Below are 22,466 nucleotides of genomic sequence, written 5' to 3'. Positions count from 1 at the left end.
TGGTGAAGGCAGTAGGCCTCTGAATTTGGGAACTTGCAGCTTGGGACAGCACATGTTGCACTCAGGCCCTGGTTGCAGGCTTTCCATAGGCATCTGGTTGACTGCTGTAAGAACAGGACAAAATGGAACTTGGGCCTCATCCAGCTGCGCTTTACTTGTGTTTTTAAGATCTAGTTCTCAGTGGGATCTAAACTTTTTGGTCTGCACAACTCTAGGCTGTAGACTAGCTCTTACATAACACAATGTCCTCTCTTGTTTGTAGGGCATCCATTCATGTCAATCTACCTGCACTCTTTAACATGGTTGGATATCACTGCAAGATGACTTAAGGAAGAATAAGGTATTTGGTGTAATACAGATACCAGGGTATTTAGCATTTATTTGGCTATTAGAAGTGAAAACCAATGTGATAGATTGTAGGAAGCTGATAAGCATGCACATACATATACACACATAATGTGACTAGTGAATGTGTTGTAGGTTACATGGACTTCTTTAACTAATATAGAAACAAGAAGTTTTTGGGTGTGCACGCACTGTACTCCGTTGGAATTATTGGTGGTTCGGTGGCTTTTCTTCCACACCTGTGTTCTCTTCAGATCAGGGTTAGCTAATGTGGTGCCCTCTCATCAGCCTTAGCCATCATGGCCAATGGTTTGAGATGATGGGAGTTGTATTCCAGCAACATCTGGAAAGCACTACGTTGTCTAAAATAGTGATAGGGAAACTTCCCATCAGGAAAGAAATAGTGGAATATTACATGCAGTTTTTGCAGTGTACACTGTAGTTTTCACTATCCTCAGGGTTCCCCTCCACCCTCTGCCACTCAAGATTTGTCTCCAAGCATCCATAGACTTCTCTTGATTTCTTCCAGTACATTCCAACTCTGTAATTCTAAGGTTTTCTGAATGGATTCACTGCATCTGTCCTTGGATAGGAATTTTCTGAGCAGAAGTGAAAGAGAGGAAGTTGTGCAGATGGTGCTTCATGCACGGAGTAGCTATTTTTTGTATTTCTCTAAGCTGCATATGAAATTTGCATGTGAAAAAGGAATCTTCATCTAAAGATCTTAGATGTGCAAGTTATGTGCCCGGTTTTAACCAGCTGTAAATATACTCTGTACAAGATAACTGTGTGCAGAACTGCATGACTGCTATTTCATAGAATCAGAGTTGCAAGGAACCTCAAAGTCCAACCCTCTGGTGGTTCAGGTGATCTGCTACTTGTCACAAGTAGCTTTTTGCTCTTAGGTTTTCTTGCTGGTTTCTGTTGAGAAGTTTCAGCTTTGTTGGGACCATAATTGCCTTCATTATAGTGGAAAGAAATTTTTCAGGGTCTTTGAGAACTTGTTTATAGTGTATATAAAAAAGTTCTTCCAGAAGAGAACTCAACATGTTTGTATGTACATGGCAAATCTTATTGCAGAATTCTTCTGTGATGCCTTTTTATTTGTTTGAAACATTTAGGTCCCTTCTTTCCCAACTAAAAGTTTTTCAGGTTTGTTTACAACAATAAAAAAAAACTATAAAACAATTTATGATGGACTTAAAACATCACAGCCAAAAGGCCACAGTAACAAATATTAAATAAAATAAAAAGCCTTCCAGAATAATCAAGTTTTCAGTGGAAGGTGAGCAGTAATGGAGCCATCTTCAGGAAGAACATTCTACAGCCTTGAGTTCAACTATTTGTGAATTACCGTATTTTTGCAGTTTTGTTGCATGCTAAGTAGGGGCAGAGTACCCTGTTCTTCCTTTCTGCAGTTTCTTGTGTTTCTGTGCTGGGCCTGGAGGGGGACACTTTGCCTCATCCATCCACAGCTTAGAAACCTGAATAAGCTAAAAAAATACTGAATAGGTTTGCAATGTAGACAAGGCGTAGCTATGTGACAATCTGCTGATTTCTTTCTTTTTTTGAATCACAGTGTTTTGTGCTGATGAGCGCTCTTCCTGTTGTTTCTCTATCAGTCAAATTCTGATTTTTCTTGCTTGCTTAGAGTTAAAATAAGGAAGTGTAAGATGTATGCACATCTCTTGAAAAGAAACTACAAAAGGTTTGTTCCATTCACCCCACTTCCAGGCTATGTGCCCAGACAAACCAAAAAGAAAATCCATAGTGGTCTTAGTAATACAAGACATGCTTCTGACTATGTTTAAATGAAGCATGCAAGAATAAATTGACTTTAAAACCAATTGATAATCCAGTGGAGGCTGCAATCCTAAGCCCATTTACCAGAGTAAGATCCATTGAATCCCATAGGACTTCTTTATAAGTAGTTATGGTTAGGATTGAGCTGTAAATGACTTTGAAGCAGATTTTGTCCCACTTGAAGTCAAGTACAGCACAATATTTGAGAGGCTTTGCTTCAGATATTTATAACAACTTGTATCTGGGGCCATTTCCACTTTGCCATTAGAAAAGGGAGCAGGGATCAAACTGGTCATTGAACTTCAAGCGGAGAACTATGATGGAAACATGCGTACCAAGTTTAGTTGGCTATATCAGTCTTTAGTTGGTGATCTCAAACTATATTGATAACCCCAGTGTAGTTTCCTCACAACTTTCCTTAACCATCATTGAAAAATAATGGAGAGAGTTTGATCTGGAGTTTGAAACTGAAGGACAGAATGGAATGCTGAGTATGCACACATGTTTTCATTCTGATATCTCTCTCTCCCAAGCAGTTACTGGATTACAGTGTGTTTTGTTTTTTCATCCCCATTTTAAAAATGGGGGCAGGGCAGTCACAGACAATTGTGCCCTAAAAATGCTTACAAGATTAAAATTTGAATTTCTCAGTATTTACCTGAAAGCAACAACCAAGCTTGGAAAAGTTGCTTGGTGAGTTAAAATTTTGCCTGTTGAATTAAAATTGAATTTGTTCTAATATAGGAAATAGCCAGGGTACTGCTCTGCCTCTTGCCAATAAAACAACAATAGCTCTTACTAGCTGAATTTGCACATATATTGAGAATTTATGATGTTGATGATGAATAGGTGCTGTTTTTCTACGAGTGGGGTTGTCCTTTGTTTTTCTTCCAGTATGTAGGCACAAGTACAGGCAAACCACTTGAAAGTGAGTCACTATTTCTAAATTAGTGAGTTTATGCAGTTTGTAGGTTGGCAGTAACCCGGCTGACTAAATTTAGCCCTGCTTACTCAATGACAGAGCTGAAGAGTCATGTCAAGGTATAACGGCACAATATTGAATGCTGGCGATGAAAGGATGCTATAGAGGCTATACAGTGGTACCTCATGTTAAGAACTTAATTCATTCTGGAGGTCCGTTCTTTACCTGAAACTGTTCTTAACCTGAGGCACCTCTTTAGCTAATGGGGCCTCCTGCTGCCGCCACACAATTTTTGCTCTCATCCCGAGGTAAAGTTCTTAACCTGAGGTACTACTTCTGGGTTAGCGGAGTCTGTAACCCGAAGTGTTTGTAACCTGAGGTGTTTGTAACCCGAGGTACCACTGTAGTAAAGTAGAAATCAAGTTGCTAGGTTTGTCATTGCAAGAGGCATAAGAAATCATTCATGCACAGTTTGGCAACATAACAAGTAAGAAGCCATGATGTGGGAATTGTAGAAGGTTTTAAGTTGAGTCAAGACACTCTAGAACTTAACTTGAGAATCCCTTTGCAGTTCCAGGATTTAGCAGTGAGATAGGAATTATGTAGCAGTGGGTCTCCTGCATCAGAAGGGGATTGGGTTAGATGACCTTTGAGGTCACTACCAATTCTAAGAATAACAATACAGTGGTGCCCCGCAAGACGAAATTAATTCGTTCCGCAATTTTTGTCGTCTAGTGAATTTTTCGTCTTGCGAAGCACGAAATCCCATAGGAATGCATTGAAAATCAATTAATGCGTTCCTATGGTCAAAAAAAAGTCAAAACAAAGCCAAATTTGGTACAACAACAGTTTATTAACTGCTCTTTAAAGTCACACATACTGTAAAGAGCAGTTCAAAAATTGAAGGGAAAATAAATTAACTTTATAAACAAAACATGTCTTTGTTTTTAGACAAAGGAAACAAAGCCGCGAGACGTTTTCGTCTTGCGAAGCAAGCCCATAGGGAAATTTCGTCTTGCGAGGCAAATCGAAAACGGAAAAACCTTTCGTCTAGCGAGTTTTTTTGTCTTGCGAGGCATTCGTCTTGCGAGGTACCACTGTAAATGAGGAACTGCAGCAGATCCCACCACATCTGCATTTCCAGGTCAAAGGAGGTGACTTGGAAGCAGACTTCTAGTCACCTAGAACTTAAATACTGGGTTTTTTTAGCTGGACCAGGGATGGGGAACATTTTTCGGCCCAGGGACCACATTCGCTCACGAATAATCTTCTGGGGGCCACATTTCAGTGGTGGGTCAGGGTCAGAGGGGCTACTGGGTTTTATTCTCCTATAAACCCCTCTCCAGCCTCCTTTCAAGGAAGCAAGAGGCTGTGTAATGATACATTTATAGTGAGGAGCATCACTTCTAAGAGTGTGGCTTTGGGAAGAGTTTTCCCCTTCCCTGAGACAGACAGTGTGTGGTGTGCGAAGCAAGAACCTTTCAATTGTTTTTGTTGCTGTGATAGCTACTAACGTTATGACTTTTGCCTGTCATCTTTGGTGAATGTTTCTTCCGAACGTTTCCTACATGTGGTAAACTTATGAGTGAAAGCTGCCCAGGATGTGGTACTCCTCACATCTCGGTCGTTCTTTACAAGTGTGATAGGCCGAAGTTATGTCACGTTGACTGTTCTCTGTGAAATACGAATGTAAGGACAGCCTTGTAAATATGCCCACAGGAGCCACTATACTGCATATTATTTATTTGGTTATTTGTTTTACAAGACTGCAGAGGAAGGGAGGAGGCCTGTATTTCTATGCTGGTTGTGGAAGATGGGGCTACACTCCTCTAGTATCTCACACAGTTTTATGCTTAATACAGAGGAGAGAATGGAGTGCTTCATCCTTCTCCACCAACCTACTCACTTGTGGGCAATTAATTCCTCTTTGCCTGTGGCTTCCAGGCTAATGCTTAAACCCAAAAGGAATTGGATCCCATTATTTCCTGTTTTTGCACACACCAGACACCTTTATGTCCAGAATATTGGGGGTGGGTGCCTATCCTGCAGGATCTGAACTCTGAGAGGGTTTTTTCTGCCCCTGAACAGTACAGCTGTTGTGATGCCAAAATGTTTTTTTGTGCCCCTCTCCCATTGTTTCCATGTCTTAATTTAAAAATAACAAAATTCATTTCAGTTTTCTTTTATTGACTACTCTGCTGTGATACTGTGATGGCAGAAACCATTTATACCACCACAAATGTCCCCCTCAGATTTGTTGGGTTTAAAGGAAATGAAGTGGTTTCATCCATCTGGCCACAACTGCTTTTGCTGTGCCCTCTTTCACATGCTATTCCTTGACGACTGGGCCCATGGGTCAAAATGGCCCTGAGCCTGAAAAAGATTAACCATTCCTGGTCTACAGCATGCTGCAGGTCATCTCTACCTGTTATGGATTTTGCCAGTTGTTTAAAGTTATGTTTTCTCTTTATAGAACCAAAATGACTGCCCAAGTTACCTTGGAGGACGCTTTGTCCAATGTCGATCTCTTGGAAGAATTGCCACTGCCAGACCAACAACCATGTATTGAGCCCCCTCCATCATCCTTGCTTTATCAGGTACGGCATCTGCAAAATGAAATATTTGTTGACCTGTTTAAGACTACCATCTGAATAAACCTCTTCAAGACCTTTGATCATTTTGGTGTCTATTTCTTTTCATGCAGCCAAATTTCAACACCAATTTTGAAGACAGGAATGCATTTGTCACAGGCATTGCAAGATACATCGAACAGGCAACTGTTCATTCTAATATGGTAAGTATTTTTATTGTGTTTTTCTTCCTTCCCTTTTTACAGCAGCAACATAAAAAAATACGGGCGAGTGAGGGAAGGGTAGCATGGTAAAAACTGAACAATTTCCTGTTGTCAGGATCTGATTACAGTAAAAGGAAATGGGAAATTATGTTAGTATGTTTCTTTGAACCTGGAAAATTCATATGGTTTTTTTTAAAAAAAAAAATAGTGTTAAACTATATGTACCGTATATATTCTGCATGTGTTCTGGATAATTTTCAGTACTTTCACCTGTTCTGTGGTAGAAACTTTGGCTTAATTTCATTCTTTTATTTTTTGTGTGTGCATGTGCATTTTCTCAGTTTGTAGGATTGTGATTATTTAGGTCCAACAAATAAAAAAAAACTTCATTAGAAGTTCTGTAAATGTAAGTTGTAGGAGGAGGGCACCAGAGGAAGCTTAAAGGGAGTTAACTCAAAAATTCTGAGAAATGCTGACTTAGACTGTCTCAAGTGATCCTTGATTCTGCTAAAATAAGCTGCCTGGTGTTACATTATTCCTTAGTTATATACTGGATTGGCAAGTTTCGCTGCTTAGCCTTCCTTTTTACGATTTAAAGGAGAAGGCTTTGATGGCTAGAGCTGATGGGTGTTGTCGTCCAAAAACACCTGGAAGACACCAGGCTAGGGAAGGTTGGTCGAGGATGCACGATTCTCACTTAGGATGCTAGTGGTCCCAGGTTCTTTGTAAGGTCCCAGGTCGCTTTGTAAGGGAAGGGCCATGTTCTGTGACGGAGCAAATGATTTGCATGTGGAAGTTCTGAGGCTCAGTCCCTGGCATCTCCAGTTTTGAAAGGATTGGGTAGAAAGCTATGTGAAAGACCCTTTGTGTAGGACCCTAAAGAGCCACTGCGAGTCAGAGGAGGCAGTTGGCTCGATGGACTAACAGTCTGACCTGGTATAAATAACACAGCACCCTATATTTCTGCAGTTGGACTGTTCTATGATTCTGCTGAAATGTGAGAGTTTAGTATTGGGCACATACCAATTTAGCATCCCAAGAACCTTTTTCTTCCGCCGTTTGTTAGGGGATATGATTCATTCAGTGATTTGTTGAAGCCATTATTGTTGAAAATGAAAGATTTGGCTATGTTCCTAAACACAATTACTTGGAAAAACCAGGGCTTAGAATTCCCAGTTGGCGATGTTCAGAGCTGGAGAAATAGTCAAAGCAAAATTTTGGTCAGTGTTCTGATGAAAGCTTTTAGCTTATCTCTTCTGAGATGCCAGGCGGATGTTTTCTTTCTTTCTTTCTTTCTTTCTTTCTTTACATCACTACTAGCACCAGTAAACTTCCCTTTGTGTTCACCTCTGCATCTTCGTCAAAATAACAGCTTTTATTTTTATGATAGAATGAAATGTTGGAAGAAGGGCAAGAATATGCTGTCATGCTGTATACATGGAGAAGCTGCTCAAGAGCCATTCCTCAGGTAATGGAGCAACATGGACTCTTTAGTGCTATCATTTTGGCTTCTTACAAATGTGTTGTGTCTCCCATTCCATACAGCTGGCTCCTGGGATAGCTGCCTCCTCAACACCTGTCTACCTGCCTGTAGGGTGTGTGCGCATGTCTCAGTGTACAGGAACCACTTCCCATCTGTATCTTGGACGCTTTCTCGTTCTTGCAGCACACATATTTTTTTACTTTAATAGAGGACAACATTAGAAAATTAATGAGGAAGTGCTGTACAGTGGAAAGAGGGCAGGTGCTGACATTGGAGATGATCTTCCTCTATTTTAGTAGTACTAGAGGCAGAACCAATGTGAAACTCTACTCACCCCCTCTCGATCTTTGTAAGAGACACCACCAACCTGTTATTGAACTACTAGGCAAGCCCTTTCCAGCGCTTGACTCAAGTGTGTTGCATTTCGTAGAATAGTTATTGAATCAAGTGCTCAATAAGAAGATGTGTTATGTGGCATAGTGTAGCTTGCATGTTTTGACATAGATATTTTTGTGTGCGGAAGTTTTGTTCTGTGACCTCTGGGTATAGGGCAGTATATAAATTAAATAAATAATTTTTTTATAACTAGGTGAGGAAGATGTGTATGAAGAGTATATAGAGTATATAATCTGACAAATTCTGCCCTCCCCTTTTCAGGTGAAATGTAATGAGCAGCCAAACAGAGTGGAAATTTATGAAAAAACAGTGGAAGTGCTGGAGCCAGAGGTCACAAAACTGATGAATTTTATGTACTTTCAGGTAAATGAATATTGGTTGCTAACTTGATGGTTGTTCTTCTTCCCCAGTGCTTTCCATGATTGCTGCTTTTTCCAGCATTCTTCCTTCCTCATCTGCCTTGTCTGTTCCATGGTATATATGTGTGGTATTTATTACTTAATGGATGGTTCATTAATGGTTCATTATGAGTCATTTTGTGTACAGCAGTGTATGGACAAATCTGATCACTACAACCTGTGGGTAGCACTCTTACTTTAAACAACAACAACAACAACACAGAGATTTGTTTTTATCAACAGAGAAATGCAATTGAAAGATTCTGTGGAGAGGTGAAGCGTTTGTGTCATGCCGAGAGGAGGAAGGACTTTGTGTCTGAAGCGTATCTGATCACTCTTGGAAAGTTTATCAACATGTTTGCTGTTTTGGATGAGCTGAAAAATATGAAGTGCAGCGTGAAGAATGACCATTCGGCCTACAAACGGTGAGATGCTCTGTGGGGCAGGGGGCAGCATTTTCTATAGTTGGTTTATGTTGTTACTGTGAATCATGCCAACTAGTACAAAGTTTTAGTATCGTGTTTGCTGTTTTATCAGTGCAACGCCTCTGCTAATCTTCTGCATCTGAGCTGCTTGGAACATAACCCTATGCCAGGTGCGGCAAGCCTTTGACTTTTCAGATGTTTCTGAAGTACAACTTCCATCATTCCTAGCTATTGGCCGTGCTTCCTGGGGCTGATGTTGGAGTTTATCAACATCTGGAGGGCCAAAGGTTCTCCACACCTGCACTGCGCAGTTGCTGAGTGTCATATCTAGGCATAGGCAAACTCGGCACTGCAGATGTTTTGAGACTACAGTTCATCCCTAACCACTGGTCCTGTTAGCTAGGGATGATGGGAGTTGTAGTCCCAAAACATCTGGAGGGCTGAGTTTGCCTATGCCTTGTCATACCTGTTGAATTAAGGCTACTTCACAGATTGCGTAGTGGCAAACATGTTTTCATCTCCGAATACCTCTGTGGCAGGTTGCTGCGAGACATACTAGCTTCCTAGCATACATGCCGATAGAAATGTGTGTCTAGAAAAATGCAGTCCTTGTGCGCACATATTTTGTGTATCATCATAAAAATTATAATATGTCGGACAACCCTCAGGGTGTTTATATACTGGAAACATACATCTGTTGTTTTCAAACCTCTGTTTGATAGGGGCACATTCTCTGCAAGGAGTTTCAGATTAAGTCTTCTGGCAGCATTTACCCCTATGGAAAAGGAAATATTCTTTTTCTCTTGGCATATGAAGTTACCTATAGCACCACAGGACAATGTGGCCACAAGATGGAGACTTCCGGGTTAGCGCGATCGACTAATGGCGGATTCCCTCCGAGCTCTGGAGGGAATCGGCTTGACAGGGGGCTGCGTCTTGCCGTGCCGGCGACACGGGGACCCTAAAAAACCACGGGCACGGAGCCCGTGGACATGGTGACTCGGCGGGCACCGTTAGCGCCCTCCCGACTCGTGAAGGAGCCTTTTTAAAGGCTACGGAACGGGTGCCGGGGAGCGGCGTGGTGCTGTGAGTCTTCTGCTTCCCCTGCCGAGCGAAGCCGCATGCCGTTTGTCGGAGAGCGCTGACTTCTTCCTGCCAAAATTTGGACTTAAAATCAAGAGCAACAACCCGTGAGTAATTTGGAAATTGGATTACAAATAATTCAGTTTTGGATTTGGTACGAGCGGGGGAGGTGAAAAAAAAAAAGGAAGTCCGTCTCCCCCCTATTGTAAACAGTTTAAAGCAAGGATCTGTCATCTAAGGTTGCAAGAAGAACTGTTGTGATTGGATAAAAAATATAAATTCCACGGATTTAAAGGACTAAGTTAATGTGCTGGAGGACAAGAATTTATTTGTTTGGATGAAGTACCACCTTTCTCAAGCCCGGGAGTAACCCGTGAAAAGAGCCTGCTGAGGATTGACAGAAAACTTTTGACAGCTGTCAAATTAGCTGTCAAAGTTGGGAAAAACTGAAAGCTTAAATTTTAACCGGTTATATTGTTACAAAATATTGAAAGTAAAGAAAGATTGATACAAATAAATCTGACTTTTGGATCGGAAGGGAAAAGAATACAAAGTAACCAGAATCCCTCTAGAGGGGATTCTTGGACATTACAAGAATGGAACTAGGTCGGGAAATACGAGCTGATTTGCAAGAGCTTATCTTTCTCGTGGGAAAGCTGCGAGAGACGAGCGAGCAAGGCCATGTTTTGTCTACAAGCCCCACAAAACCGAAGTCAACAGAAAATACACCTATTGAGTTGGAAAGGGACTTGATGCTCAAAACACAGGCAGCTGGACAAGAAAAGAAACCAAAAATTGAAGAGGAGGAAAAGACACCTGCTGAACAGGAGGAGCAGAAAGAAGGGGTGGCTGAAATGCCACAGAAGATAAAAGAGAGCCGGAGACCTGCCAAGATGAACTCTAATTCGACCAAGGTGAAAGCTGGACCATTTGGGACATACAGACTCAAGAAGCAGAGCTGGAGCTCCATCTTTAAACAAGCAGGCATGGCTGGAAGAAGCATGGTCAACACTGAGAAGGTACCTTTTCGACCCTGGATGTTTAGCATGAGAGACTTTCAAAGAAGCCGGCTGAAAGGGACTGAGAGAGATTTGAGAGCCTCGGACATAAGGTCACCAGGCTAAAAAGGTGGACTAACTGGACTTTGTTACAGATGGGTAGCCGTGTTGGTCTGCCATAGTCAAAATAAAAAAATTCCTTCCTGTAGCACCTTAAAGACCAACTAAGTTAGTTCTTGGTATAAGCTTTCGTGTGCATGCACACTTCTTCAGATGTGTGCATGCACACGAAAGCTTATACCAAGAACTAACTTAGTTGGTCTTTAAGGTGCTACAGGAAGGAATTTTTTTATTTTAACTGGACTTTGGTTTGGGACTGAAACCGGGGAGAGAAGGGTGGGGGTTTGGAAGTCCAAAGGCGGCCTGATTCCCACTTTGCAGTGTAAAAACTATATGTTCTTTATTATTATAAGAATGGGGAATCCGTGGATGGGAATTAAGGACAACTTTAGGAAAGGTATCTTTTCTCTTGTTTTTATATTTCTTGTTTGTTCTTTCATATATGATTAAGGTATATACTTTAAAAATTGTTGAATAAACTAAATTAAGGATAAGGATAATAATGATAAGGCCTAAACTTACTATAGAATCATATTAACAAATCATGGTTAAGCAAATTAACAATTTATGGTTAGGACATTAAGGATAAAAACTTGTTTGAACAAACAACTGGAGTTGGAATACAATAAGGGGAGGCGTGGGGAAGTCATGAAAAGAAGTTATTGAAAATGAGATCTAAAAGGTGGAATCTTTTTTGTTGTTTTTTGTGTTTTCTTTTGTTTTTCTGTTTTGTTTTTTGTAACCTTTTGAAACTTTAATAAAGATTATTTTAAAAAAACAATGTGGCCACAAGATGGCACTAGTTGTTTGCTCTATGCTATAGTCACATTTTGTCTATACTTGTAAAATATATATCTTCCCTCCACCCACTCCCCAAAAGGTATAAAATGTGTCCTGGAAAATATTCTCACAGTGAGTTGAAACAAGAAGAGGTGGACTCAGGTTAGAAATTGCACAGGTTTGGGGACTGGTGTCAATATGACATGCTTCTTACCTGTTTCTCCAGGAAATGTGCATGAGGCAGATAAGAGATGACTTTTGTGCGTGGATATCTTTTTCCTGGAGGGGTGGAATACAAATGGGCTGCCCTTTTTGAAACTGCGTTTCTGTTACAATATGCCTCCATGAGCATCTTTGCAAAAGCACTCCCAGCGGTGATAACTGTTGAAGAGAGGTTGAAGAAAAATGTTGCGCTGGAAAATGCATTAATTCTGGTGGAACTTAATTAGAGCTGGGGCTCAGCCTCGGAACAATTTCAGTTCCCATATCCGGTTCTGAACCACATCAGTAGAGAGCCTCTGAAGCATGCTTGTTGGGGTACAGTCCTTCATTTCTGATGCCCCACAATTTGAAGCTTTGGGGCAGAACCCAGTATCCCATGGCCGGATCTTGAGAGTGTGCTGGGGGGCGCGAGGGAGAGGGCATGGAATGCAGGAGACATTCCATTGCATGTAAGTGGCGTTCCATTCTGCTCATGGTGGGACCTTGCAAGTCTTGCCAGGTCTGATCTTATTTATTTATCACAATTTTTTTAGAAACTGCTGAACATCACAATAATACTATAGCTGTATACAAAAAAAAAAAAAACCCTTTGCAAATAAAATAGGTGAGAACATATTAACTGCTCTTGAGTAAACTCATTCTGCGGTAGCTTATAAAAAACCCCGAGAAATTAACGTTAGCAACCTGTTAAATGTAAACCGTGTCAGAGCCTTTCTAACTTCAGTGGGAAGTGTGTTCTGCCACTGCAATGAGCTACAATGGGATGGACCTCTGGTACACTGGAGCATCACAAGGAAGCAATCTTATTTGTAAGGAGGTTTTAGCAACAGCACGGCTTAAAAAAATAAAAATAAAATTAAGCTCTGGGTTCATCTCATGCAATCCCATGTTTGAACTGCTGTCTTCCAAGTGTGTTATCTCTATGTTCTGTGCCTTAATGCTGCAGTCACCTGCAGTTCATACCTTAAGACTTGCTTCTGTAAAGAAGTGCATAGGCTTGGGTTCCTAGAGAATCTTGTAGGAAACAAAAGGCTGTTCCTCTGAGATAGCACCTGCAAAACAATGCCCCACGGAAATGTGCCGGGTGGTTGATTATGATGTTAATTATGATGAATAGCTTCATTAATCCCACACTGCTCCTTTCAGAAAAATCTCATTCTGTGCTGCGGGAAGACAACCACCTAGTGTCTGAGTGTAAAACCACTTGCAATTCAGGCTGTGCTGTTGCTTTTGGACTTCTGAAGGGTAGTGTGTGAGTGAGGGGGTGGGGAAGCAAAGAGAGAAGGCAGTTTTCTAAGAGCTCCGTCTTCAGATGGCAGCTGAAAACAACACACCCAGCTAACTCCCACTTTAATGATTTATTAAAAATTGGTAGTTTGGATCTGCACCCCTTATGGGTGTATACTAAGTTCTAGGAGGTTTCTTTATGCTCTTGCCTGCATGGTTTGACTTGTTGTCTTAAGTGAGGTGCCATTCAGTCATTGAGTGTTATTTCGCAACCTTTTCCCTTTGTTACCTGTATGACGTCAGTCTAATAACTTCCAACCATAAACAAGGTCCTTGCCTCTCGGTGTATTTTTATATTGTTGCATGTCTTAAAATTTGTTGTCCACTCAAGAGGGGTAAATTAGAAATATAAAAGAAGCAAATATTTTTGCCTAAAAAGGAAGATGGAAAAAAGAAAAAGGTTCAGGAAGGAAAAAAGGAAGTTGATTTTGGGTGCTGTTCTTGACACACACCTGTTTTGCATTCTGCATGGTTCCTCAAGAATGATTTAAAAATTAGGTAGTTACTGCTGAAAGTTGATTCCAAAGTAGAAGTGGCTCCGCCTAATTACCCTGTCAGAACTGATCCTTATGGAAATCCACTGTTGCAGGATCCGTCTCCATGAGTCACTAGCATCACAAACAACAACCTGAGTCTCCTGCCCACTGCACTCGCATTTACAGTCATACCTCTTGTTACGTTTGCTTCAGGTTAAATCTTTTCATGTTGCGTCCCGCGGCGACCCGGAAGTACTGGAAAGGGTTACTTCCGGGTTTCGCTGCTCACTCATGCGCAGACACTCAAAAACGACGTCTCACGAATGCGCAGAAGTGGCAAATCGCGACCCGCGCAGATGCGGGTTGCGTTCTGCTCCTGTTGCAAACGGGGCTCCGGAACGGATCCCATTCGCAACCAGAGTACCACTGTATTAGTTTCTACATTGCTCATCAAGGTGTGACATTGGATCCCATAGTGTGCATGCATGTGCACACGTGTGTGCTGGCTTCTTCTCTAGCAGCAGAAAAGCTAGTGGAGGCCAGCAGAGTCGTCTTTATCCAGTGACAACGAATCATTAAGATACAGCAAATGTCCTTCATTCATACACTTGGCTTTGCAGTAATGTGCTTTCTTCCAGGGGCCAGTGACATAGCTATAGGGGCTCTCTGTCTATCGTTCTTGCAAGATTTAACTTCTTTTTCTCCTGCTTCCTTTGAAGGGCTGCCCAATTTCTGCGTAAAATGGCCGACCCTCAGTCTATCCAAGAATCCCAGAACCTCTCCATGTTTCTTGCTAATCACAATAAGATCACTCAGGTATGTTTTTAAGTAAACAAAATTATGATGTCATTGTTCCCTTCTTATTCTTGTACACAGCACGATATCTTACGTGCTGAATAATATAATAAAATCCAGCTATTTCCATACATATGAGTTCCACAAATATTCTCTCTTGATTCCCCCCCCCCCATTGCCATGTACAAAGTTAAACTGGTTTCTGTTCTAGTCTTTACAGCAACAACTTGAGGTGATTCCTGGCTATGAAGAGCTGCTTGCTGATATTGTGAATTTATGCGTGGATTACTATGAAAACAAAATGTATCTAACACCTAATGAGAAGCACATGCTCCTAAAAGTAAGATATGCTTCTTGAAGCATTTCAACATTTGGGGGGGGGGGGGTTGGAGGGGAGGAATGCTGGGTGAGCAATGAAAATACTCTTGAAATGGTAGAGGTTCGTTGTTAAGTAACTTGGAATAATTGGTATGCTCTTTGAAGTATTTTCAGCTTCTCTTTTATGTATGTGAATTCCCTCCCTCCACACTTCTATATGCAGAGGGACTAAATGATTTTAATGAAGGGGGTAGAGAAAAGGCAAAAATGGCATTAGAACATTTTTGTGTCATTTTGTCATATTGGGTAAAAGATATGCAGAGGCAAATTTACCATTTGCAATGCTTAGAGGAACTAAATTGCTTGGCATTCATTATATTGGCTTTTAGCTAAACGGATATAGTAATGTTGAAAAAAGCAATGTATTTGTGCCCAGGAATTTTTCGGCACTGTGCCTCCAAATGGCTCCGTATGCATTCATTCCATTGGTTATTAGCCAAATGAATATAGTAATTTTAAAAATGTTGAAAAGGGTAGTTTATTTGTGCTTAGGAATCTTTTTGCAGTATATCTGGGACTGCACAGGAAAGCTGATTTAACAGCTTTCAAATCTGATTACCATACTTGAATAATTGGAAGCATTTATCCTTCAGATGCTTACAGCTCTGAAATGTAGCAGGTAAATTTGGTTGGGATATTCTAAGGGTTCCAGAGCTTATTGTGCTTATTCTTAACATATTTGACTGTGTTTTATTTTAAAAATCCAGTTGCCTGCTTCTATGGCCTCTGGTGAAGCACAGTCTTACTCTGTGTTTAGAGTTAATGATTGATTTTAATATTTTAGGAAGGATAGTTTTGTAGTTCACTTGCTTCTGATATCTCCCAAATATATTACAATTATGAAAACTTAAATTAGAAACTAGGCTCTTTTCATAAGAGAAGCTTCAAGATTTCTACATGAACAACTTCCAGATGACTAGGTCTGAGAAAAATGTATATGTACAGAGCATCATGCATATACCCCTCTGCATTTTCATGGTTGTAAAAACGATCAAAATTTTATCTTGGGAAGACTTGGTGACCTCAGTGTTTTGTTCTGGACATCAGTGGTTGCCATATTTGGGACTTGGATGAAATCTCCCCCAAGTCTGAGTGGCGAGTCACCTGGGATATATTTTGGTCCTCCAGCACCAAGAAGCAATTTATGTCAGCACTAGCTGATTCTTGGGGGAAGAAAATATCCCCATTGAGTTGCCGTCACGAAGAAGGCTGTGTCATATCTCCATGGGCTTCTGCTGATGGTGGGACCATAAGAAAGCCCTGTTGCAGATCTTAACACACAGCCAGGCTGATAACGGAAAGAGGTGCTCCTTCAGATTCCAAGCTGATTAGGGCTTTTATACGTTAATGCTAACTAATTGAATTGAGTTTGGTAGCCTATATGCCACTGATGCAAAGTCTTCAAAATAGATGTGCTATGGTCTCATCTCAATGAGCCATCACATTTTGCACTAGCTGCAACTTCTAAACCATCATCAAATAAAGCCCTGTATAGAATACATTTTGGTAACCTGATTTGGGAGGCTTCCAGATCATAGATAGCTTTGGCCAGGTTATATTGGACCAGGAACAGGCATAGCTGGTACCCTAACTCTAGCTGGAATTAGCCACTCTGAGTCACAGAAACTGGGCTTTTGGTGTCCATGTTTTATCGAGGAGCATCCCTGAGGCACAGCACCTCTGTCTTGTCGGGATACATCCTTGGTTTATCAGCCATCATGTCAGCTCATCATGGCCTCAAGGCAAAGGTCCAGCATGACTTTGGGGGTACTTAAATAATAGAAATTTACGTGCATATGCATGATTAGAAAAGAGAGTTTGGTCAATGGTAGAAAAATAAAGAAAATGGTGAATCATATTTATGATGCTTGTGCCATTATGTTCTAATAAGCTTTATTTATTTTGAGGAAGGTTTACAAGGTTTTGTTGCTTTCAGCATTGATCAAGTTAAGAATCAGGCAACAGGTCTTAATGTTGTTTTATTCTCTTTTCAGGTAATGGGTTTTGGTTTGTATCTGATGGATGGCAGCGTCAGTAACATCTATAAGCTGGATGCCAAGAAAAGGATAAATCTGAACAAGATTGACAAGTTTTTTAAGGTTGGTTAAGAAGGTTGTCTGTCTTTTGAAAAGGGAGTGGTTATATATTACTTAGGTACGTGGGTGGTTGGTCACCTGAGTGACTAGGCATGCGAACTTTCCTGGCTCTGATTACATCATGAAGGTGGTTTCCTACCTATGATTCTTAAAATACATAGGATTGTATCCATTGAACTCATCCTTTTTGCACAATGATTTCTGCTTGTGCAGTGCAACTGCCCCTCCCTTTTCTTACCTTCTGCCCCTCCAAATCTGTTCTCAAGTGTTTGGGGGACCTCCAGAACCAGATGTGAGGGTTTAAGGGGAGAGGATGTTATAATAATAATAATAATAATAATAATAATAATAATAATAATAATAATAATAATAATAATTTATTATTTATACCCCGCCCATCTGGCTGGGCCTCCCCAGCCACTCTTGGCGGCTTCCATAAAAACCAAAAATACAGTATAATGTCACAGGTTAAAAACTTCCCTGAACAGGGCTGCCTTAAGATGTCTCCTGAATGTCAAGTAGTTGTTTATCGCTTTGACATCTGGTGGGAGGGCGTTCCACAGGGCGGGCGCCACTACCGAGAAGGCCCTCTGCCTGGTTCCCTGTAGCTTTGCTTCTCGCAATGAGGGAACCGCCAGAAGGCCCTCGGCGCTGGACCTCAGCGTCCGGGCTGAACGATGTAGGTGGAGACGCTCCTTCAGGTATACTGGACCGAGGCCGTTTAGGGCTTTAAAGGTCAGCACCAACACTTTGAATTGTGCTCGGAAACGTACTGGGAGCCAATGTAGGTCTTTCAAGACCGGTGTTATATGGTCTCGGCGGCCGCCCCCAGTCATTGTGCAAGTATATATCATTAAATGCAACCCACTATATTTCAAGTTGACAGCATGTCCAGATGACAAATTCCCCGATGCTTAGTGTTCTGATGTTTCAGGCCAGATGTGTGTGTGTGTTGAAGGCACTATTGCCAGCAGAAGGTCTTGTTTCTGTTCTGGGAATGTTGTAATCTGCCAGCACAAACCACAGGGGGTTTCTTTTTTGGTACCTTTACAAAATAATACTCTTTCCATGGAGAGTCATGATTGCATATCATTGAATTGTAGAGTTAGCTTATGTACCGTATTTTTCGCCCTATAGGACGCACTTTTCCCCTCCAAAAATGAAGGGGAAATGTGTGTGTGTCCTATGGGGCAAATGCAGGCTTTCGCTGAAGCCTGGAGAGCGAGAGGCGTCGGTGCGCACCGACCCCTCTCGCTCTCCAGGCTTCAGGAAGCTATCTGCAAGCCTTGCGCGCCCGGCGGGAGTTTCCGCAGGCTTGCAAGGCTTGCGGGCAGCAGCCTGCAGCCCAAAGCATGGGGCGCCCTCAGGAGGGCGCCCCGTGCTTCGCGCAGGTGTCCATCAGGCTTCCCCCGCCCCAGCGCTGCGGATGGGGGGGGGAATAATTTTTTTTTATTCATTCCCCCCCCCCAAAAAAACGAGGTGCGTCCTATGGGACGGTGCGCCCTATAGGGAGAAAAATACAGTATTTGCTGATTGTGTGGCTAAGTCCTGAATGAAACCAGAAGGTGCACATAATTTGTTTAATTTGTTTTCTCTTGAGTCCAGCAGCTGCAAGTAGTTCCACTGTTTGGCGACATGCAGATCGAACTGGCGAGATACATTAAGACTAGTGCTCACTATGAAGAAAATAAATCTAGGTATGAACTGAAAAGACACGCTAGCTTGCTTTTTCCAGAAACTACGAAATTGCTCCAAGTCATTCTTGCAGTTCAGTTAAAGAAAATTCATCTGTGGGGCATGGATCTCTTTGCCATGGGACTGTATAAATTTTATTTTCATGCTTTCTTTTCTCGTTTTTCCCTACCCTAGGTGGACATGCACTTCTTCCAGCAGCAGTCCCCAGTACAATATCTGTGAGCAAATGATCCAGATAAGAGAAGACCACATGCGTTTTATTTCGGAATTGGCTCGTTACAGCAATAGTGAGGTGTGTAGATTAATGCAGGACATGAGTCTTTGGATGGAATCAGGTTTTATATGTGCCCAACCTGTTACATTAGCAGTCCTAAACATAAAAATTTGCACCCTTTTGAGTGGCAAAGTGCTATTAGTGAATTCCACATTTGTGTGTGTCAGTTTTTAAACAAGTTCCAGACCAGTTTTTTTTATACTTCTTTAGAAACAACAACTAGGCACAAGTTTATTTATGAAAATAGCCTGAAAAGGCCGCAAGGCATATGATGTGCATTACCCAGGACTTAATTTGATCACAGGGTTCATTTCTTAAGTATATTTCAGCCTCAGTTCTAAAATACGTGAAGTAAGGTGGAGAAAGAGCACATTGGTATATTTAACTGGGTCTTTCCGTTCCCTACCCTCTTATTAAGTGGAAAGAGTTCCAGACCAGAGTCAGCTTGACCAGTGGGGAAAATAGTCTCCCCCACAAAGAATCCTGTGAATTGTAGCTTGTTATGGGTGCTGAGTAAAAGGTAAAGGGCCCCTGGACAGCTAAGTCCAGTCAAAGGCAACTATGGGGTTGCAGCGCTCGTCTCACTTTCAGGCCAAGGGAGCCAGCATTTGTCCACAGACAGCTTTCTGGGTCATGTGGCCAGAATGACTTTACCACTTCTGGCGCAATGGGACACTGTGACGGAAACCAGAGTGCACAGAAACCTTCCCGCTGCAGCGGTACCTATTTATCTACTTGCACTGGTGTGCTTTTGAGCTGCTAGGTTGGCAGGAGCTGGGACAGAGCAACAGGAGCTCACCCCGTCACGGGGATTCAAACTGCCGACCTTCTGATTGGCAAATCTAAGAGGCTCAGTGGTTTAGACCACAGCGCCACCCATGTCCGTGGGTGCTGAGTGGACCAGCATGGGGCTACACTATGGGGAAGTGGCTCCAATATTGTAATATGGAAAATGAGCCTCAGCATGTTTTTTTTACAAAGGTTTGAAACCCGAAAAGCACACACAGATGATTTTGTTCTGCACACTAAAACAATTCATGTTTAGTCATGTATGCACTGCATGTTTTAACAAGCATGTTTTTCATTACAGGTAGTGACTGGATCAGGCCGCCAAGAAGCTCAGAAGACCGATGCTGAGTATCGGAAGCTCTTTGACCTTTCTCTCCAAGGTCTTCAACTTCTGTCTCAGTGGAGTGCACATGTTATGGAAGTGGTATGTGCAGGGCAGGCTGTGGAAAGTTCTAAAGAGAAGCAACTGTGAGGGGGGTGGAAATGTTTTGTTGTCACTGTAATCTTTGGATGGCATATTATAGAGCAACATGTGATATTCTGTTTGCATCCTTTCTTGGATGAGTTAAAGATCTCAAATAGACTCAAAGCTATTATGTGGAGCATGTATCTGAATGTCACATTTGTAGGGTTTTTCCGCTAGTTGAGTTGGCATGAGATCTTTGTGGGTTTTTTGTCCACCTTCCTCTTAGTAATATTCATATTAGAATATAAGATTAAAAGCCACTGTTTTACTGTTATGGCCATTTTGCAGGAGCCACTGGAAACACTTCCTTGTGGAAGAGTTCCCCAACATGCAAGTTTCAGTGCCAAAGCTACATGTAGTGAACTTGGTGAAAATAGCAATACACTTGCTTCTATATTCACGTCATCACTTTATTTGTTTTCTTGGGGTGTTGATCTTCCTATTTTAGGGCTTAGCAACAATTGATCTAATGAAATGTACAGTGGTGCCTCGCAAGACGAAAATAATTCATTCCGCGAGTCTTTTCGTCTTGCGAGGCATTCGTCTTGCAGGGCACCACTGTAGTTGCCTGTTCAAAAGCACAATAGTATATAAGCTTTCATTCAGCCTTAGTGGTGTATTGCAGTTGTTACTGTGGTTTCTCAGTTCAATTTTTGTCGGTTCTGGCCATTCTTAACCCCCTTCATCAATTGCAGTATTCTTGGAAGCTGGTGCACCCAACGGACAAATATTCCAACAAAGATTGTCCAGACAATGCAGAAGAGTACGAAAGAGCAACACGATACAATTATACCAGCGAAGAGAAGTTTGCTCTTGTTGAGGTGAGAAAGAGAAAATGCCTTCTGACCACGATCACCCCCCACCCCACCCCTTTTCTCTTCATGACTTCTGCTTTGTCTAATTATGTGAAAACCAATTCCCCCCCCCCCAATGCAGGTTATAGCGATGATTAAAGGGCTGCAGGTTTTAATGGGGAGGATGGAAAGCGTCTTCAATCATGCCATTCGCCATACCATCTATGCCGCGCTCCAGGATTTCGCCCAGATTACACTTAGAGAACCGTTGAGACAGGCCATCAAGAAGAAGAAGAATGTCATCCAAAGGTGGTGGCTAATGCCCTCTCGTGCCATTTAGCTTTTCTATCAGATGCGCAGTATTTGCTAAAAGAAAACATAGCACCTGAGAGCATCTGTTATAATGCAGTGGGACTGTCTTGAATTCTCCCAATGGAAACTTGAGAATGTTTTTTTGGATGGGATCCACAAAACCTGTTGTGTGCAATCGCTTTCCCTTTCCTAGCCACCCATATTACCCGGCATCATACAGACCACATGGCCCAGCAGCTGTGCAGTATTGCCAGAGCTTCTGCAACTGGTCCAAGCGGTTGTGACAGCTCCATGGCAGCCGTTGCAAGCTCTCTCACGCCATACTTCCCGCAGTTGCAGATGAGCTACTCTGCAACTGTTCTGGCCAGTGATTAGATATTGGGTGGCAATGTACTGGCATTATATGCCTGTCATTAGTTTGGAAAGTAGGAAGAGGATGCTGTATTCATATTTCTTTGGCAGGGCTTTGTAGATTGCATCCTTAGTGGGGCTATTGGGAATTCGTCTCCTCCCAGAACTGCAGTTCCCTTGAGAGAAAGTAATGACAAAGTCACTTTGCATGATGCCTATTAAACAAAGCCAAACCATACATATCCAGTAACATTTTCCTTCACAAGGGTCTACATCACAGTTGCAATTTTAATAAAAACAACAACCATAACTTTATTATTTATATGCCCCCCATCTGACTGGGTTGCTGCAGCCACTCTGGGGAGCTCCCAACAAAATATTTAAAACACAGTAAAACATCAAACATTTAGAACTTCCCTATACAGGGCTGCTTTCAGATGTCTTCTAAAAGTTGTGTAGTTATTTATTTCCTTGACATTTGATGGGAGGGCGTGCCACAGGGTGGGCGCCACTACCAAGAAGGTCCTCTGCCTGGTTCCCTGTAACTTCACTTCTCACAGTGAGAGAACTGCCAGAAGGCCCCTGGAGCTATAACAGCGCTTCATATGTGCGAAGGGGCCTCTACACATTGAAGAAACAGCAGGCCTGTGCAATTTGTCCAAGCACTGGCATTGTACAGCTTCCCTCCTCACTACAACACCCATGTGCTGAGTGCGGGCATCTTAAGGGGAGAGCACAAGGTTCCACCTTCCATAAAAGTTTATGCACATGGATGTCTGTGTGCTGGAGTGAGGGCTACAGATATTCATGCTCAGTGTGTGGATGTTGGAGGCAGGTCTGGGAAGTCACTTGACCCTTTGACACAGGACGCCCCCTTCATGCAAGGAAAGGCGTTACTTGCACTTGAATGTTAAATCTGAAAGAAACCTGCTGTGTTCTCAATTACTGTATTTAAAAGCAGAGGTTTCTAGGCTTAAGAATTCA

The 22,466-nt window shown here is 42.0% G+C and overlaps 1 protein-coding gene across 2 annotated transcripts in view; it reads left to right on the top strand.

Moving 5' to 3' along the window:
• CYFIP1 (cytoplasmic FMR1 interacting protein 1) overlaps positions 1 to 22,466 on the top strand; it is a 63,915-nt gene that overhangs the window by 2,695 nt on the left and 38,754 nt on the right. For both annotated transcript variants that reach the window (XM_081196993.1, XM_081196992.1), the window contains exons 2-14: positions 5,544 to 5,667; positions 5,775 to 5,864; positions 7,255 to 7,332; positions 8,005 to 8,106; positions 8,385 to 8,566; positions 14,252 to 14,348; positions 14,539 to 14,667; positions 16,700 to 16,804; positions 18,407 to 18,498; positions 18,671 to 18,788; positions 19,861 to 19,983; positions 20,721 to 20,846; positions 20,962 to 21,128. In XM_081196993.1, coding sequence (XP_081053119.1) covers positions 5,551 to 5,667; positions 5,775 to 5,864; positions 7,255 to 7,332; positions 8,005 to 8,106; positions 8,385 to 8,566; positions 14,252 to 14,348; positions 14,539 to 14,667; positions 16,700 to 16,804; positions 18,407 to 18,498; positions 18,671 to 18,788; positions 19,861 to 19,983; positions 20,721 to 20,846; positions 20,962 to 21,128 — 1,526 coding nt within the window. In that variant the 5' untranslated portion in view covers positions 5,544 to 5,550. The remainder of the gene's footprint in view (positions 1 to 5,543; positions 5,668 to 5,774; positions 5,865 to 7,254; positions 7,333 to 8,004; positions 8,107 to 8,384; positions 8,567 to 14,251; positions 14,349 to 14,538; positions 14,668 to 16,699; positions 16,805 to 18,406; positions 18,499 to 18,670; positions 18,789 to 19,860; positions 19,984 to 20,720; positions 20,847 to 20,961; positions 21,129 to 22,466) is intronic.

The sequence above is a fragment of the Podarcis bocagei genome (genome assembly GCF_964188305.1).
Source record: "Podarcis bocagei genome assembly, chromosome: 6".
In the NCBI taxonomy this organism is placed as follows: domain Eukaryota; kingdom Metazoa; phylum Chordata; class Lepidosauria; order Squamata; family Lacertidae; genus Podarcis; species Podarcis bocagei.
The sequence above is the reverse complement of the archived record's forward strand: the minus strand, read 5'-3'. Positions and strand labels throughout refer to the sequence as shown.